The sequence below is a fragment of the Larus michahellis genome, chromosome 11 (assembly GCF_964199755.1).
Source record: "Larus michahellis chromosome 11, bLarMic1.1, whole genome shotgun sequence".
Taxonomy (NCBI): domain Eukaryota; kingdom Metazoa; phylum Chordata; class Aves; order Charadriiformes; family Laridae; genus Larus; species Larus michahellis.
This window is the reverse complement of record NC_133906.1, coordinates 1890320-1909309: the sequence shown is the minus strand read 5'-3', so window position 1 is coordinate 1909309 and position 18990 is coordinate 1890320. Positions and strand designations below refer to the sequence as shown.

At 51.2% G+C, this 18990-nt stretch overlaps 3 protein-coding genes across 3 annotated transcripts in view; all 3 read right to left on the bottom strand.

The window, feature by feature from the left end:
* Window positions 1–18990, bottom strand: part of LOC141749887 (protocadherin gamma-C5-like) — a 280377-nt gene that overhangs the window by 223258 nt on the left and 38129 nt on the right. The window lies entirely within an intron of this gene.
* Window positions 1066–9007, bottom strand: LOC141750010 (protocadherin gamma-A12-like). The gene is made up of 3 exons (XM_074604400.1): window positions 6398–9007; window positions 4439–4575; window positions 1066–1261 (listed from the first exon to the last, which is right to left on the bottom strand). The coding sequence occupies exons 1-3, from the start codon at window positions 8828–8830 to the stop codon at window positions 1066–1068; spliced, it is 2766 nt and encodes a 921-aa protein (XP_074460501.1). The 5' UTR covers window positions 8831–9007.
* On the bottom strand, window positions 10787–14084 carry LOC141749894 (protocadherin gamma-B2-like). Its single transcript, XM_074604157.1, has one exon. The coding sequence runs from the start codon at window positions 13844–13846 to the stop codon at window positions 11387–11389; it is 2460 nt and encodes an 819-aa protein (XP_074460258.1). The 5' UTR covers window positions 13847–14084; the 3' UTR covers window positions 10787–11386.

Sequence of the window (18990 nt, the reverse complement as noted above, 5' to 3'; positions counted from 1 at the left end):
TGAATACCCAGTTAGGTATTATAATATAGGAAATATTCTTGTTGGAGTAAAAAATAAGTAGTGAGAAACAGAAAGAAGCAGAAGTCATTGCAGTCCTCTCATGCTGGACCTGCAAAGGTTTTCTTTCTTCCCTGAATTGCTTCCATTTGCTCATGGAAGTCTCGGGTGTTTGTCCCCCTGTTGATTTTTAGTTTAGGGGGAAGAATAATCACACTGAGAAATGCATCAGTCTAAATATAATATGTATAGCTGTATGGTAAGACAGCAGAACAACATTTACAGTTTTGTTTGTGATTCACACAAGTTGCTCCTTTTGCGTCTCCATACTTGAAGGACTGACAATGGGAAAGTGCAAAGCCATGTCGAGCCTTTCATAGAACCATAAAATGGTTTGAGTCATAATGGACCTTTGAAGATCATTTAGTCCAACCCCTCTGCCATGTGCAGTGACATCCTTCATTAGATCACATTGCTCAAATTTCTGTCCAACCTGACCTCGAAACCTTCCAAGGATGGCATATCCACTGCTTCTCTGGGAAACCTCTTCCAGTGCCTCACCTCCCTCATTGTAAAAAATTTCTTCCTTATGTCCAATTGAAACCTACCCTCTTACAGTTTAAATCCATTATCTCTTCTCCTGTCACAACAGACCCTGGTAAAAATCTGTTTCCATCTTTCTTAGAAGCCCCCTTTATATAATAAAAAGGAGCAATAAATTGTCCCCAGAGCCTTCTGTTCTCCAGGCTGAAGAACCTCTACTCTCTCAGACATTCTACATAGCAACTAGAAATGTTCCAGCCCTATCACCATTTTCCTGATCCTTCTCTGGACCTACTCTAACAGTTCCATGTCTTTTTCGACTGTGGGCCCCAGAGCTGTGCACAGCTCTCCAGGTGACGTCTTTTGTAAGTGGAGTAGAGGGGGAGAATAACCTCCCTTGACCTGCTGGCCACGCTACTTGTTATGCAGCTGAGGATACAATTGGCTTTCTGCGCAGCAAGTGCACATTGCCAGCTTGTGTCCCATTTGTCACTCACCAGTACCCCCAAGTCATTCTCCACAAGGCTATTCACAATCCCCCTCTATGTATCGAAACTCTGGATTGCACTGACCCAGGTGCAGGACCTCCCATTTGGCCTCATTGAACTTCATGACATTTGCAAGGACCAGCTTCTCCAGACTGTCCAGATCCCTCTGGATGACATCCCTTCTCTCCAGCTTATCAACTCCACCGCTTAGCTTGGAGTCATCTGCAAAATTCCTGTGGGATAACTGACTCCCTCACTCTGATCCCTCACTCCCACACTGATCACTCGCTCACTCTGTGTCATTGTGTGTGGTTTCACCACAGGCTGCAGCTAAGACCACGCAGCCGCCTGCTCACTCCCAGGGCTGGATGGGGGAGAAAATCAGAAGAGTAAGAGGGAGAAAACTCATGGCTCGAGACAAACGCAGTTTAAAGACACACACACAAGTACATGAGCAAAGCTCCTGAAAAACAAATTCATTCACCACTTCCCATTGGCAGGCAGGTGTTCAGCCCTCTCCAGGAAAGCAGGCCTCCATCAGGATTAATGGGAAGACAAACAACATAACTCCAAATGTCCCTCCTTTCCTTCTTCTTCCCCCAGCTTTATATACTGCACATGATGTCACATGGTATGGAATAGCCCTGTGGGCAGTTCAGGTCAGCTCTCCCAGCTGTATCCCCTCTTGTGCACTGCCAGCCTACTCACTGGCAGGGGTAGCATGAGGAGCAGAAAAGGCCTTGACTGCTTAGCACAATTAAAAATATATGTGTTTTACCAACACTTTTTCCATCACAAATCAAAAACATAGCACTGTACCAGATGCCAGTAGGAAAGTCAAGTCCATCCCAGATGAAACCACGACACTCATTCAGCAAGATATTATTGAGATACATTAAATAGTATTGGACACAGTACAGACCCTTGAGGAATACCACATGTTACCGGTTTCCTCTTGGACACTGTGCCACTGACTATAGCTCTTTTGATGCAGCCAGCCAGCAGATCCTTATCCATCTAACAGTCCACCTGTCCAACCCATATCTCTCCAACTCAGAGGCCACCATGCAATGGGACATGCGGTGGGGAACACCCTGCACTTGTTCCCCCACTGATCCCTACTCTGTTCATGGAAACCTTGGCTGGGCTGGGTTGCCACTCTGCACTTTGAAGACTGCAATAGAAATGGGTTTGCTTTCTTTCCCTACAAACAAGTGTGCCTCTGGCAGCACAGGTATGCACACAACAGCTGCCCTTCTTACAGCTGTGACCCTTCAAGGTGGGCACAGGAAGTGCCCCTGCACTCAGACAATTAGAAGCAATCTGACCTTCCCCATTTCATCAGACAGCCTGAGGACTGGCTCTAGCTCATGACAATCAAGGCAAGAGTTAAAAACATATACAAATTAACAGAAAAGGTGCAATAACATTTCTTAGCCCAAACTTATTGAGCACAAGGAACTGAAACTGCATAGTACCACAATCATGCACCTAACATAGTAACTACGACAGGCAGGGAAATGACCATCAGTTCTTCTATGATGTCACTGCCAACAGAGCTTCCCCATGTCTCCTCTACGACCCTACACAAGCTGCAGGCTTGCTTCTGACCCTCAGCATTGGCAAAAACATATCACAAGAGTATAATGCAGCAAGATCAAGACAAAAGGGAGGTAGATTTTTTCACCAACATTCTATGTAAAAAATAGAAGGACTGTAATGTACATGGACGATAAATATATGAACCAAAAAAGGAGTACACATCCAAGAGAGACCGGGGAAAATCTAAGAATCAACTTCTGGGGAATTTCCTCCCCTCTTTTATCACACGCACTGTTCCACAGAGATGGCACTTCTACTGACATCATGCTTTCATCCCCTCTCCCTAACACAACCAGAACACAAATATAACCTCACATCTCCTGCCTTCCACAAAAACAGAAGGATGAGCAAGAGGCACTAGCACACAACACGTGGATAAATGAAGATATGCCACTACTTCAAACTTAACCTACATACAGAGGAAACCAGGAGCTGAACAAAATCAGATCAGGAAGGCAAGGAACCATTAAAGACAAAGTCTTGCAGAGAAACCCACCGGGAAGTCTTCTCAGTCTTCACTGCTGGTGTTGAAATTCATCCCCCTGAGCACCTGCAAATCACTGATGTTTCAAGCACAAGTGCAAACCTAAGGTCTTCCTCTGGACTGCATCGTACAAGGGTTAATTTTAAGAAATAGTCATCAGTTCTCATCAACTTTTTCTACTCTGTGGCCTGCTCATCTGCAGACAAATATGGAGTTGTAAAAGTAAAGACTTATTATAGGCATCTTTCTCAAGGTACGTCATCCTAGGCTTCTTTAGGTGGCTGAAGGCTTGACAAGGGAAGAAAATATTTGCTACAAAACAACACCCACAGTTTCAAATTCAAAAGAGCTATGCAGCCATGGGGAAAATGAACCATGACCTTGCAGGACGCAAAGGCCTAAAAGAAAGTGTAATTACATCTATGAAGAAACTCCACATAGCTGTTTTCCAATGAAATACAGACGGATAAAGGAGCTTTCACTCAGGAATTAGACCCTTCTACCCATGCATCATCGTTCTAGATGCACTTTTATTGTGCAAATACTTTATGATTTTCAGAACAGGGAATCTCCAATCGCAGCATGAACGCCCAAGGCCTCGGCAGCAGGCATGAAATCAAACCACTGCTCAGCCAAATTTACAGTGACACACATATTTGCATGGTTCCGAGTCAGCCTCTCACCCTCCTTCCTCTGCTTTCACAGCCTTTACTTGACCACAGATAGTATCCAATATTTTGTCCAAATGTCAGCCACAGGCAAAAGACCATTACGTTCAGTGACACCTTAGGCAAACAGAGTCCATCAAAGTCTTTGTCTTGGCAGCTGAACAACTTCAAGGAATGAACGCCCACTGTTGCCCAAGCCGAACAATTACAAAAGATCTTTTAGGGTTTTAAATGTTACAAGCCACAATGAGGCCCAGATTTACACCTGGACAAAAATACTACTACTACTACTAATAATAACAATACAAACCAAATTAAATAATATGGAGAATAAGGATCACAACACGGATTTCAAATTATAGCAGAGCAAACTTCTTCACCTGACCTGTCTCAGCACAGACAGAAATTTTCACCCTGACCAAACGTCTTGCAATGTGAAAATGACCTTTGCTGACAGACACCATTGAAGGAAAAGTTGCACACACAACTTCTCGTTACAGACAACAAGGATCGCAACATGGACACATGCAAAGAGATTTCTCTGCTCATCATACTCATTTGAAAAAATGACAAATGTTCTCAAGGGCATAAGTGATTTGCAGCTTAAATAGAGACCCAGCTGCCTAAGTATCACCCCAAAGACAGCGTCATCTGACCTCAGCACATTGGGCAAATTGGAAGACAGGTCACTCTCAAACCTTAATGTAAGGTTGGCATCAGTGCGCAATAACTGCCACTCATGGGAAACATCATGCAACAGGAAAGCAAACTGGTGAACCCACGACTTGGCCAGCTGGAATATGAGTAGTGTGATATCCAAAAATGAGACACCTTCAGATTCATTTTACGTAGTCTAGCAACAAACCCTGATCATCCAAATTTGGAAATACACTCCAATGAGAGAAAAGATGCACAGACAACTTCTCTTTACCATGCATAGTATTTGACTTCTGTCCATGTGCATGTGACAAACAAGAGCATTTCTTCCAGTCATATTTAAAAAAAAAAACCAAACATGTCTACGGAAGTCTTTCCCTTTACAGCCGTAAACATGAAAGCCACATACGGGACAGTCAGACAAATATAGCAGATGAGATCTTCCACATGTTGTCAGAGAGAATCGCCCAGCTGACACATGCAGAAAGGAAGAGATCACAACATACGCTTCCAGATTATGGAACTTACAGTAGGTACATAATTCAGGTATTTAGTAGAAAACTAATACAGTTTGTTCTTCATAAAGCTCCCTTTATGTCATTTCTCCTAACTACACAATTCAGATGTTAGTTAAGAAATGATGACACCCTGCAATGACATGGGAAAAACCACCCAGGGCTCCCAATACAGCTGGAATAATATATGTGCTAGCAAAAATTCTTTGGGAAGATGCAATCGCATGACATCACACATGGACACTAAACAGGGAACACTGCAAATCTCTTGTGTCCTTCAACAGACCCTCACGAAGACTCCCAGGACTGTCATCTCCAACCATTCACAACTTGCATGGTGTCCTTTGACACTCATAATTTGAAAGCATATAACATCAAAGGTCCAGTTGCCCAGACCAGTTCTCTTCAACATGCACCAGAATCACCCGTGGACTTCACATCAATATCTTTACATCACTGCACTAAGAAGGAACGTATATTTGTCTACTCAACAGCCTTCCGGGAAGACACATGGTGGTTCTAAATGTAAATGAGGAGCTGTCCTCCAGAAAAGACGGAGTCAGTGAACATCTTCACAGGGCCAAGCCCCCTCCTTAGGTCTCCTCCCTTACCTTGAATCTCTCCCCTCCCACCCTCCTATGGCTCTTGCCATAGCATCTATCGTCAAGCCAAGACACATCTAGCTCTCTTTCAAAGAAGTCAAACTTAGAAGACAGGGAATCGGTGAAACACATCTCCCATTTCCTCCAATATCCCTTCATATGCAACCACCCAAGGACCTTCACAAATAGTCACAACTTCTACGGTTGTCCTTCATCTTCAAATCAGGCAGACAGACATCGACAAGGGACCAGTTGTTGCCCAGTCCCTTCCTCCACCCGGTGCACAAAGATCAAAGCATGAACGAATACAAAGACATATCGTTGCCCACCACGTTACCATGGAGAAACAGAAAGGCTGAGAACAGTGCAAACGACGAGCAGCTGAGTTATACAGGGAGCCATTAACAGTACCTTCCAAAACACTCTCATCCTACTCAAGCACAGGTGCTGTCGGGAAGATAGCTGACCCTGCTAATAAAGAAAACTGCCTTTTGCTGGTCATGCAATACATACCTTCAGAAGAGCTAATACTGACACATGTCGGGGACAAAAGGAGAAACGACCTGGCACATGATAACAACACAAAGCTCCACTCCAAGGAAGCTCCAGCCAACAGCTGCCCACTTCTCCTGCTTCACACACCTACTCTAACGCTGAGCAATGAGACCACGTTCACCTCCCCAGAGAAAGAGGCACCACCACACAGCGAGTTGGTAAACGAAGCTTTGCCTTCCTTGTAAATAAACCTCATCCTACAGACACGACAGAGAGCACGACTGGGAAAGGACAGAGAAGCGGGAGAGGGAGGCGTGGCAGAGCAAGCGTGGTGGGAGGAACTCACCGGGGGAGCGGCGGGGTCGGCGCGGCGGGCGCCGTCAGCGTCCTCGGCGAGCAGCGGCGCGGGCTCGTCGGGCGGCGGGCGCGCCGGGAGGGTGTCGCAGCAGCTGCCGCCCGAGAAGCGGAGCTGGCTCTTGCGCGAGTCGGCGGTGAGCGACACCTCGTGCGAGTAGGAGTGCAGGAAGGCGCGGACGCCGTCGATGCCCACGAAGTGCGAGGCCGGGACGCCGCGCAAGGCGCCGCTGCCCGCCGCCAGCAGCTGCGAGCGGCGCCAGCGCCGCAGGCGCAGCGCCAGCAGCAGCAGCAGGAAGGCGAGGAAGAGGCAGGACACGGCCGCCACGGCCAGCACCAGCCAGCGCGTCAGGCTGACGGACGGCTCGCCCGCCGCCGCCGCCGCCGCCGCGCTGCCCAGCTCCGACAGCAGCTCGCCCACGCTCTCGGCCAGCACCACCGTCAGCGTGGCCGTGGCCGACAGCGCCGGACGCCCGTGGTCCTTCACCACCACCACCAGGCTCTGCCGCGCCGCGTCGCGGGACAGCGGCACCCGCGCCGTGCGCACCTCGCCGCTGTGCAGCCCCACGCGGAACAGCGCCGGCTCCGTCGCCTTCGCCAGCTCGTACGACAGCCACGCGTTCTGCCCCGCGTCCGCGTCCACCGCCACCACCTTGGCCACCAGCGCCCCGGGCTCCGCCGACCGCGGCGCCAGCTCCACGCCCGCCCAGCCCGCGCCCGACGCCGGCGGCGGGTACAGCACCTGCGGCGCGTTGTCGTTCTCGTCCACGATCACCAGGCGCACCGACACGTTGCTGCTCAGCGACGGCGCGCCGCCGTCCTCCGCCCGCACCCACAGCCCCACCTCGCGCACCTCCTCGTAGTCGAAGGAGCGCAGCGCGTACAGCGCGCCCGTCTCCGCGTGCACCGACACGTACGACGACAGCGGCGCGCCCCGCACGCGCCCCTCCCACAGCCGGTACCGCACGCGCGCGTTCTGACCCCAGTCCGCGTCCGCCGCCCGCACCGTCAGCACCAGCGCGCCCGCCGCGTTGTTCTCGGCCACCCGCGCGCTGTACCGCGCCTCCGCGAACACCGGCGCGTTGTCGTTCACGTCCAGCACCCGCAGCGACAGCACCGCGCTGCTCCACAGCGGCGGCGAACCGCCGTCCGACGCCCGCACCGTCACGTTGTACTCCGACGCCGCCTCACGGTCCAGCTCCCGCGCCGTTACCACGCGGTAGTAGTCCTCAAAAGTCTTCTCCAGACGGAACGGGAGGCTCTCGGCGATGCTGCACCGCACCTGGCCGTTGGGGCCCGAGTCGCGGTCCTGCACGTGCAGCAGGGCCACCACCGTCCCCGGCGGGGCGTCCTCAGAGATGTCGTTCAACGCCGACCGCACCGAAATCTCGGGCACGTTGTCATTCACGTCTGTCACCGTGATTGTGACTTTTGCAGTGTCGGAAAGGCCCCCGCCGTCCCGTGCCTGCACCTCCAGTTCGTACGAGTCGCCTTCCTCGAAGTCCAGGCTACGCACCAGAATGATATCTCCCCTCTCGACGTGCAGCTGGAAAATTTTCGAGGTTTTGTCTGAGATTTTCTTGAACGAGTATTTCACGTTGCCGTTCATCCCCTCGTCGGCGTCGGTGGCCATGACGGTAAGCAGGGCGGAGCCCACGGGCACGTCCTCCGCCACACGCACCGTGTACTCCGCTTGCCTGAACGCGGGCGCGTTGTCGTTGGCGTCCAGCACCGCCACGCGGATCCGCGCCGTGCCCGTCCGCGACGGCTCGCCGCCGTCGCTCGCCCTCAGCACCAGCTCGTGAAAGGCCGCCTCCTCCCGGTCCAGCGCTTTCGCCAGCACCAGCTCGGGACGCTGGTCCCCGCCGGGGCTCGCCTGCACGGATAGCGAGAAGTGCTCGTCGCCGCTCAGCTCGTACCTCTGCAGGGAATTCCGTCCCACGTCCGGGTCGTGAGCCTCGGCCAGGGGAAAATGCGACCCCATAGCTGTCGTCTCACTCATTTTCAGCTCCGTTTCTGTTTCTCGAAAGCTGGGGGCGTTGTCGTTAATGTCCCTGATTTCCACTTCGATTCCGTAAACCCGCATCTCCCCCTCCACGATCACCTCACAGCGCAGCAAGCATTGCTGCACACTCTCGCACAGCTGCTCTCTGTCTATCCTCTCCGCCGTCACTAAATGTCCCGTCTTCCCGTGCAGACCGAAATACTGTGTCCTACCTTCGGACACAACGCGGACGCCGCGGTCTTGGAGCGTCGGCAGGTCCAAGGCCAGGTCCTTGGCCACGTCACCCACGAACGAGCCCTTCGGCATCTCCTCGGGAACCGAGTAGCGCAGCTGTCCGCACGCTGCCTTCCACGCTGCCACCAGGACGCACCACAGCAGGGCTCGATCCCGCCGGACCCAGAGCCATCCCAACACGCACATCTCCTACGCGGCACCGCCGCGCGCCGTTCCGCCTCTCGATCTACCTCCCGATCCGGCTGCCGATCAGGCTCCTTCCCCTTCTCGCCGCTGCCCCCGGCCCCTCCGCACCACTGCTCCGCACCACCCGGACGCTCGCAGACAGACCGACCGCCCAGCCAGCGAGCGAGCCGAGCCGCAGCGGGCGGGGTTGCCTGCACCGCTCCTGCCGCCTTCTCGCTCCTCCTCGGTCAACAGCGGCACCCGCAGCCTCCTCCCGGCAGTGCAGCCACACAGCACTGCCCAGCGCTGCCCGCCGCCCTTTCCTACGGGCAGGTAGCGCCGACGGACACTCGACACGGACACATCGTTTCCCCTTCCCTGGGGATCCCTCCTGCGATGCCTTATCTCTAAACCATCCATCACTTCTTTGATTATCGAATTAATCACGACAGAAAGAAATAATAGACCTTCCGTGGACCTGTGATTTCTACCGCACGGAAGCATGTTTTTGTAATGATGATAGATTATATCTATTATTTTTTCTTAATATGTTGTATAGAATATAACTGGTCTTGTCCCATTAGTCCGACAGCACAATCTGTATCACGAATTACACAGCGGTTTTAGCGGTCGTGCTTGAATGACGTTTCCCTCACCCATTTAATTCCCCACATCCCGAATAATATGCAAAGGAACAAGGATGATCCTCCTCAAATAGAGTCCGATGACTTCCTGCATTGGCTTTTCCCTAAGCCGTTCTTTTCTTTAATGACGCATGTTATTTGTAACGCACGGGAGAAATGACTTGCTAATGGCTATAGATGTGAAATAAAATATTGTCTTTTGCTTAATATGGCCTGTATACTGTTATGACTCTTATTCTATTAGTCCAAAAGCAAAACCCTCACCATGAATTTTTATAGCAGTCATGCTTGAATGACTGGTGTAAGGCCAGCAAAGAAAACAAGCTCTGAAAACCAAAACGTGATACTCAGACGCTCCCCCAGGGAACCAGACGTATCAGGCTCACTAGCTCAAGCGTCAGGAATACCTTAAATACTTTACGCTTTAAATACCTTAATGCTTTGAATACTACAGTTCATATGGAGCGCGCTTCAAATTAACGACACCACTACCACTGACTGAGATTAGATATTTAAAGGCTGCAGAAGGCGGGATCAATCAACAGAGAATATATGCCAGCTAAGCCAGTAAAGATCCTGAGGAAGTGGAGTTGATCAGGCACCTGCCATGGGCTATGGAATGTCTCCATAGAAGACATTCCTTACAAAAGAGCACAGAGGGAGGCTCTCCTAATGTTCGAAAATCACCCTCTCCCATCCACTCCGCTTGCAGGCTGTGGGTCATCACTTCGCACTAATTGTACTGCAGCTATCCAGGAGGCGGGAAGCACCTGCAGTGAGCTTGGCCAGAATCATCTGCAAAAGGGGCTGATAGCAGCCATACGATAGAGCTGATTTGCCGCAAATTCTTCTTGTCCACCCGTTTTCCGGATATGGGTCTACTCTCAACAGTATTTTTGAATTGTATGGGAGAAGCTGAATTACCCTAAAATCTTGGTACATCTGCAGACGGAGCTAATACTGGAAAAGGAAAGTGGAAGGACTTTAACATGTGGTTTCCACTTTTAATACTCCAAATTATATTTTAAACAAGTAATTCGATAGCTTGAATGGCCATGGAGGGGCTTTGATTTTCTCAGAAATCACGGTCTAAGAGATTGATGCTTGTTAGTAACGCATTCATCTAATTCTTGATCCTTCACGCTGGTAGGAAACCTTTTCAACCAAATACTGTAGGACGGCGTGAGACAAGTACGGCTGCACACTCTAAACTGTGCCCGGAACACAGGTAAATGTGGAAATGGACATTGTTAAAGTGCCTAATTGCTCTCATTTGGAGTACTTCCTTCTCGATTGACATTTGTTCTCAGGATGGGTAGAGCCCTCCCATTGTAAACAGGCAGATACAACGACTGTTGCAAAATTGTCCGAGACACTGAATTTCGCGGTCTAGTATTCCCCTGTCAACGCGACCAACCTGGAGGTCCAAGTACCTCTCTCTTTTTTTTTCTTTCTTTCTTTTTTTTTTTTTTTTTCAGATCTCGGCCTACACCTTCACCTGTGTATAAAACACAGATCATGAATGGTAAGGTTTCGCCCTCACCGTTAATAACTCAGACGATTTTAGGCAGCATAAGCCTTGGAGACAAAAACCTCTCAGCTGAACATCATGAAATGACATATCTCCAACTGCACGTCTGAATCCCGAGTCTGTCATGCAGAATCAGTGGATCTCTTTCTACACAATAAGCATTCCCTTCACCCTTAATACCTCAGAAGACTTTAGGCAGCACAAGCCTTGGAGACAAAAACCTCTCAGCTGAACATCAACCCGTGAGCACCCATAAATCAAGGAGAGCACGGCTAACGGCTTGCTCTGAATGGAATAATGTTACCCCGATCTTTCATTTCTTCAGGGACACAAGGACCAGCACTCCCCATCCACATCACCCCCCGAAATCCCAGGGGAACAGCCAAGGAGGTTCAGCACAGATCAAAGAAAACAGCGAGAGCGAGAGGGCTTACACACCTGCGGGGCGTCGGCGTCGGTGGGCGGCTCTCCCGCGCCGGCGCTGCTGCTCGGGCTCGGCTTCCCGCAGGGCTCCGCGCCGAGCAGCTCCTCCGCGGGCACGCTGGGCGGCGGCGGCGGCAGCCAAGCGCCCTCGGCCACGGCGCGTGCCGGCGCCACGCACAGGTTGTAGGAGTAGGGCAAGGTGCCCTCGCAGAAGTCGGCCGGGAAGGCGGCGCCGGGCACGGAGAAGCGCTGCGCGCCCAGGCAGCGCAGCACGGCGGGCGGCCCGGCCCGGCGCAGCCGCGCCAGCACGGCCAGCGCCACGCTCAGCAGGAAGAGGGCGGAGAGCAGCGCCAGCGCCAGCACCAGGTAGAACTGCAGCTCGGCCGGCGAGTCGGCGCCCGCCGCCCGCTCGCTCAGCTCCGGCAGCGCCTCCTGCAAGCTCTCGGCCAGCACCACGTGCAGCGTGGCCGTGGCCGACAGCGCCGGCTGCCCGTGGTCCTTCACCACGGCCACCACACGCTGCTTCGCCGCGTCCCTCTCCGACACGGCCCGCGCCGTCCGCACCTCGCCGCTGTGCAGCCCCACGCGGAACAGCGACGGCTCCGACGCCTGCACCAGCTCGTACGACAGCCACGCGTTGCGCCCCGCGTCCGCGTCCACCGCCACCACCTTGCCCACCAGGTAGCCGGCCTCGGCCGAACGCGGCACCACCTCGAACGCTGCCGGCAACGACGACGCTCCCGACCCCGACGCCGGCCAGAGCACCCGCGGCGCATTGTCGTTGCGGTCCAGCACGAAGACGCGCACCGTGGCCGTGGAGCTCCGCGCCGGAGCCCCGCCGTCCTGCGCCCGCACCGCCACCGCGAACTCGCGGCACTGCTCGTAGTCGAAGGAGCGCTGCGCGTACACCGCGCCGCTCCGCGCCTCCACCGACACGTAGGGCGCCGCGCCCGCGCTGCCGCCCGCCAGCCAGTAGCTCACGCGCCCGTTGGCGCCCGCGTCCGCGTCCCGCGCGCGCACGCGCACCACCGGCGCGCCCGCCGCGTTGTTCTCCGCCACGTAGGCGCTGTAGGCCGCCTCCTCGAACACCGGCGCGTTGTCGTTCACGTCCGACACCTCCAGCACCAGCGACGCGCGGCTCGACAGCGACGGGCTGCCCCGGTCCCTGGCCACCACCGTCACTCGGTGCTCGGACGCCTGCTCGCGGTCCAGCGCGCTCGTCGTCACCACCTTGTACGATCCCACCGACGACGACACCATCGACAGCGGCGCCTCGCCCGACAGCTCGCACCACACCTGACCATTCTCCCCGGAGTCACGGTCCCGCACTTTCAACAGGGCCACCACCGTGCCGGCCGGCGCGTCCTCGGGCACAGGGCTCGACACCGACAACACCGTGATTTCGGGAGCGTTGTCGTTCTCGTCGCTGATGTCGATCTGCAGCTTGCAGTGCCCGGTGAGGCCGCCGCCGTCTCTCGCCTCCAGACCGAAGCTGTATTTACTCTTCTCCTCGAAATCCAGGGGCCCCGCCGTCCTCACCTCGCCGCTGTCGCTCTCGACACTGAACAAGGCGCGGACGCCGTCCGGGACGTTGCCGAAGGAGTAGGACACCCGCCCGTTGGACCCCGCGTCCGCATCCGTGGCTCGCACCCGCACCACCAGCGAGCCGGACGGCACATTCTCCCGCACTCGCGCCTCGTACACGCTCTTACTGAACACGGGCGCGTTGTCATTGGCGTCCGTCACGTTCACGCGAACCTGGACAGTCCCCGATTTCACGGGGTCCCCGCCATCCACCGCCGTCAGCACCAGCTCAAAGGAGCTCTGCTTCTCCCGGTCCAGCTCTCTCTCCAGCACTAATTCCGGCTCCTTGCTTCCATCCGGGCTCTCCTTGAGGGCCAGAGTAAAGGACGGGTTGGCAGTGAGTTGGTAAGTCAGTAATGAATTGCTGCCCACATCTGCGTCTCGGGCCATCTCCAGCGGAAAACGAGCCCCGGGAAGGGTCAACTCTGCGATCTCGAGGTGGAGAGCAGCCTTGCTGAAGGTCGGCGCGTTGTCGTTGACGTCCTGGATGGCCACCTCGACGTGGAAAACGTTGAGCGGGTTCTGCACCAGCGCCTCGAAGCTGACGGAGCAGGACGTCGACTCGCCGCACATCTCCTCCCGGTCCAGCCTCTCGCTCACGTACAGGTTCCCGCTCTCCCCGCTCACCGTGAAGTATTGCTTCTCCGCGCTGAGCCGCAGCTTGCGTGCCGGCAGCTCCGCCGGGCTCAGCCCCAGGTCCTGCGCCAGCGGCCCCACCAGCGAGCCTCTGCCCAGCTCCTCGGGGATGACGTACCGGATCCTCTCCGCCGCCGCCCGGCAGCACAACACCAGCAGCAAAGCGGGCAGCAGCACCGCTCGCACGACCGCTCGCCGCCGCCTCTGCCTCACCGCCATTCTCGCCAGAGCTTGCCGCGCTCCTCCCTCCTGCCGCTGCCGGGACTCCGGCTCCAGCTGCGGCTCCAGTGCTGCTCCGCGTCGGCCAACAGCGGCACCCGGAGGCGCCGCCACGACACCGCAGCCGGCCCATGCCCTCGCTCCCGCGGCCTAGACTTTTGGCCGCTGTTCAGTGGCTGCCCCCAGCTTTGTGGTTTCTCTTTTGTTAGAATCAGGAAGCACAGGAATATTTTTTTGCAGCAACTCCAAAGGCTTTTAAAACTGAGATGCGCTGTCAAGTACTTTTAGGTCATCTCCTTGAGCCATAAGAATAGTTGGTAGTAAATAGTCATGGCAGGGCAAGAAATAAAGCAACTCAGCTGCTCTTCATAAAATCCAGAAGGATCTATAAGAGCAAGAAACACGGCATGGCTTTTTAGAACTCTTTCAGGTATTTTCAATTCTGGTTTCCTGACATGGTATGACTACCAAGAAGGAATGATTCCTGTTTCAGTAATCAGTAAGTAATCAGAAATAGAATGATGCAGAAGTTAGGGCTGTTCTTTCATGGTGGGCTGACAAAGGGTTTCCATCTTCACTGCATGTCTTCCTTTTGCTCATGGAAGTCTCTGACGTTTTACCCACTTTAGATTTTTATTTTAAGGAGAAGAATAGTCACCCTAAGAAATGTATCATCCTAAAAGCAAGCTGTATAACTCTATGTTAAGACAGCAGAGAAACATTTAGTATTTTGTTTCTGCTTCACCAAAAAGTTATTTTTTTTGCCTCTCCATACCTGGAGAAGTGGAAAATGGGAAAGTGCAAAGCCTCATCATGTCTTTCATAGAACCATAGAACGGTTTGGGTTCATTTAAGGATGATGGAAGCCACGTCTTTGCCATGGTCAGGGACAGTCTTCACTAGATCAGGTTGCCCAAAGCATCATTAAATCTGTCCTTTGAGCCTTTCAGTGCTGCTGCATCCACAGCTTCTCTGGGCAACCTGTTCCACTGCCTCAACACTCTCATCATAAAACAGTTCTTCCTTTTTGACTGTTTGAAACCTACCTTCTTGCAGTCTAAAACTATTGCTCCGTGTCCTGGCACAACAGGCCCTGGTAAAAAGTCTTTCTCCATCTTTCTTTTAAACCTCCTTTATATATTAGAAATTAACAATAAGGTCTCCCAAGGGCCTTCTGTTCTCCATGCTGAAGAACCTCAACTGCTTCAGAGCTCATTTGTCTTCTTTACAACCCAACACAACTGACAGGTTTACACCTGACTGTCTCATAACTGGCAAAATCAAATCATGAGATGATATGCACTATGAGCACACCAAGAAGGGAGGTATGTTTATCTGATCACCACCATTATGAGAAGAAACAGAAGATCATAAAGCACATGATTGATAATCAGCCAAAATATAAGACAAGCTGCCGTGTAATAGGGAATGGGTCACCAAACCAGAATTCATTCATATAGCAAGCTACAAGTGTGTCCCTAAAATCTCACTCTGGATTAATTAGTAGGTAGTTTCTTTTTAAGAAACAATCATCAGCTCACAGCAATGTCCCTCTACATTGTGGCCAGCTCATCTCCCACAGATATGGATCCATAGGTGTAAACACCTTATCATGGGCCTCTTTCTCAAGTTCAGTCTTCTCAGAAATGACAACAGATTGTCTCTTAGCTTCTGCTTCATTTTCCTTACACATAAAATTCTGTCTTACGTGACTTTCACAACAGGAAAACCAGGGTCACAGAAAAAATGGCACAGGCCTCGCCACCAGGCACGAAATCAAACCATTGTTCAGACAAAACCACATTAACCCACCTCTCACCTTCCTTGCTCTACATTCACAGCCTTTAATTACTCCACAGACAGTATCCCATGTTTTGGTTATGTGTCAGCCACAGGAAAAAGACCATTTCTTTCAGGGAAACAGAAGTAAATGTTCTAAGGGGCATAAGGGATCCGCAACTCAGTTCAAGAGCTCGTAGACACCATCATGCACATGGGCACTTTGGAAGTTATGTGACTCTGCAGCCATTAATGCAATGTTTACATCTATGCCTAATAACTAGCATTGTCAGGAAATGCTGTACCAGACATGGCAGGTCATTAAATGAGCAACTGCCTCACACATGCTTCAAATAACAATTCCAAAACCAGAAATTTCTGACAAAAATACCCTCCCATCCCCTACATTCACACCAATTTTAACATTGACAAAACATCAGCAGTCATTTCACATTAGCAGGAAGCATGGATAACATCTGAAGATTGGTCGAGGCTGGGGAAACCTTTATACAACCAGGATAAAACTCCACATCACAGTCTTTCAAGGATATATAGATGGAAAGATGACATTTCATACAGCAGGTATTAGACACAGTGCCCAACCCTGAAGCGTGTTTGCACTTCCATGGTTACTGCTTGCAGACAAAATTCATCAGAGCGTTGTCATTCCCTTTCAGGAGTTTCTTAAAGGCAGCCTTAGTGAGTGACCGAGGCCTTGGCAGCAGGCGTGAAATTATACCACAGCCCAGCCCGATGGAGTGTACAACCCCCTTTCTTCCTGTTTCAAGGACACCCTCTCACCAACGTGGCAAGGACTTCTCACCACAAGTATTCAACAAGCAAGAGCATTCCTTCCAGTGACACATTATCAGACACACATTTTAGGACACATTACCAAACACAGAGGGGCAAACCTTTACCTCTTTGCAACAAGCAAGGGCAAGAATGAAACCAGAATTCACAGGAAACCTCATGCAACAGGAAAGTAAACTGATGAACCCACAACTTAGCCAGCTGGAGTCCAAACTACTATGCGATATCCAGAAATAAGACACTTTGAGACCTATTTTCCATAGGCCAGGAAGAAACCCTGAGAACTGACAAAACACATGCCTTCCCTCCACCAGTACCTTCTCACACACAACACCCCAGAGACTCTTCTCAAACCATTCAGAGCTTGCATGGTTGTTGATCTTCCTAATTTGCAGATGGACTCCACCCAAAGAACAGTTGCACAGACAACATCTTGCCATGGATAATATTTGATTTCTCAGCTTCTGTATTTGACAAGCAAGAGCATTGCTTACAGTAACACAGTAACCCTTTATGGAAGCATGTCTGTGAAAGCTCTTTGCAGCTGTAAACATGAAAGACACCCACAAGACAGTCAGACAAATGTAACAGATGGCATCTTCCACACATTATCTCAAAAGGCAGCCCACCTTCAGCACATCAAAACAAGGAAGGCAAGAAGTTAACACCTGCAAAAGGGAAGGGATTAGAATATAATCTTCTACATTATGGCACTTAGAGTAGAAACACAATTAAGGTATTTAGTAGGAAATGAGTACACAGTTGGCTCCTCCACAGTTCCCCTTACAGATTTATCATAAGTACTTCAATAAAATGTTAGTTAAAAATTGATGACAACATGCAAACACACAGGAAGCACCTCCCAGAGCTCCCAATATCTCTGACCAAACTTATATGGGAAGACGACACTTGCATTGCTCTTCTCCAACCCCACACAACTTCCATGGAGTTTTGGCAAGCACATGGCTTCAAATGTCCAACTTTCTAGACCATTTTTCCATAAACTGCACGAGCACCAGGACACAAACTTCACGTACATATCTTGACATCTCTGTACTAAGAAGGAAAATAGATTTGTGTGTTGACTGCACTTTAGAAAGGAAACATCAAGGTTCTAAAAGTAAAAGAAGAGTTCTCCTCCAGGAGACAGTGGGTCAGTGAACAGTGTGTAACACAGTAATGCATAATAAAATACAAAGCCTCGCTCTAAAGAAACTCAAGTCAACAGTTAACTCCACTTTACCTGCCTCTCATACCAACTATAACTCTGAGCAATAATGCCGCTGGAAATCAAGTGCACATTGACAGCTCATGTCTTTTTTGTCACCTACCACTACCCTCAAGTCCTGCTTCACAAGGGTACTCTCAGTAACCCAGTTTGTATTGAAACTGGGGACTGCCCTCACCCAGGTGCAAGACCTTGAGCTTGGCCTTCTTCAACTTCATTATGTTCACATGGGCCCACTCTGCCAGCCTGTCCAGGTCCCTCTGGATCGCTTCCCTTCCCTCCAGTGAATCAATGGTACCACTCAACTTGGTGTTGTCTGCAATCTTGCTGTGCGATCACTCCTACCATCTATGTCATTGTTGTGGGATAACCACAGCCAGCAGCTAAGACTGTACAGACTCTTGCTCACTTACCTGGTTGGGATGGTGGAGAGAATCAGAAGGAGAAAAGTGAGAAAACTCATGGGCTGAGAAAAAGACAGTTTAATAAGTAAAGAAAATGTCGCACACACAAGGCAAGCAACATAAGGGGTTCATTCACCACTTCCTATTGGCAGCCAGTTCTTCAGACATCTCCAGGAAAGTAGGGCTCCATCACACGTAATGTCTACTTGAGAAGACAAACGCCGTAACTCCAAAAGTCTCACCCTTCTTTCTTCTTCCACCAGTTCTATATACGGAGCATGACGCCACAAGGTATGGAATAGTCCTTTGGTCAGTCTGGGTCAGCTGTCCTGGCTGTATCCCCACCCAACTTCTTGTGCACTCCCAGCCTACCCACTGGCAGGGGGTGGCATGAGGAGCAGAAAAGGCCTTGACTGCTTAGCACAACCAAGAACATCACTCTTATACCAACACTATTTCCACCCCAAATCCAAAACATAGCACTACACCATCTGCTAGCAAGAACGTCACATCCATCCCAGATGAAACCATGACACTCATTGAGGAAGATATTATTGAGATATATTAAATAGTATTGGTCCCAGTATGGACCCTAGAGAAACACCCCATGTTACTGGTGCCCACCTCGACAGTGAGCTACTGACTATAGCTCTTTCCTATATTAAATACTATAAAATATACACTGTGTACTATATTATATTCTATTGGAACAGATAGAAACAGATCAGGTGCAATAATATATCTTAGGGCAAACATATTCATCAGAAGGAATTGAAACTGCATAGTACCACAACCATGTACCCAACAGACTAACTATGACAGGCAGGGAAATGACCATCAGTTCTTCTATGGCCCCCCACCAACAGAGCTTCCCCAAGTCTTCTCTACAACCCTACACAACCTGCAGCTTTTCTTCTGAC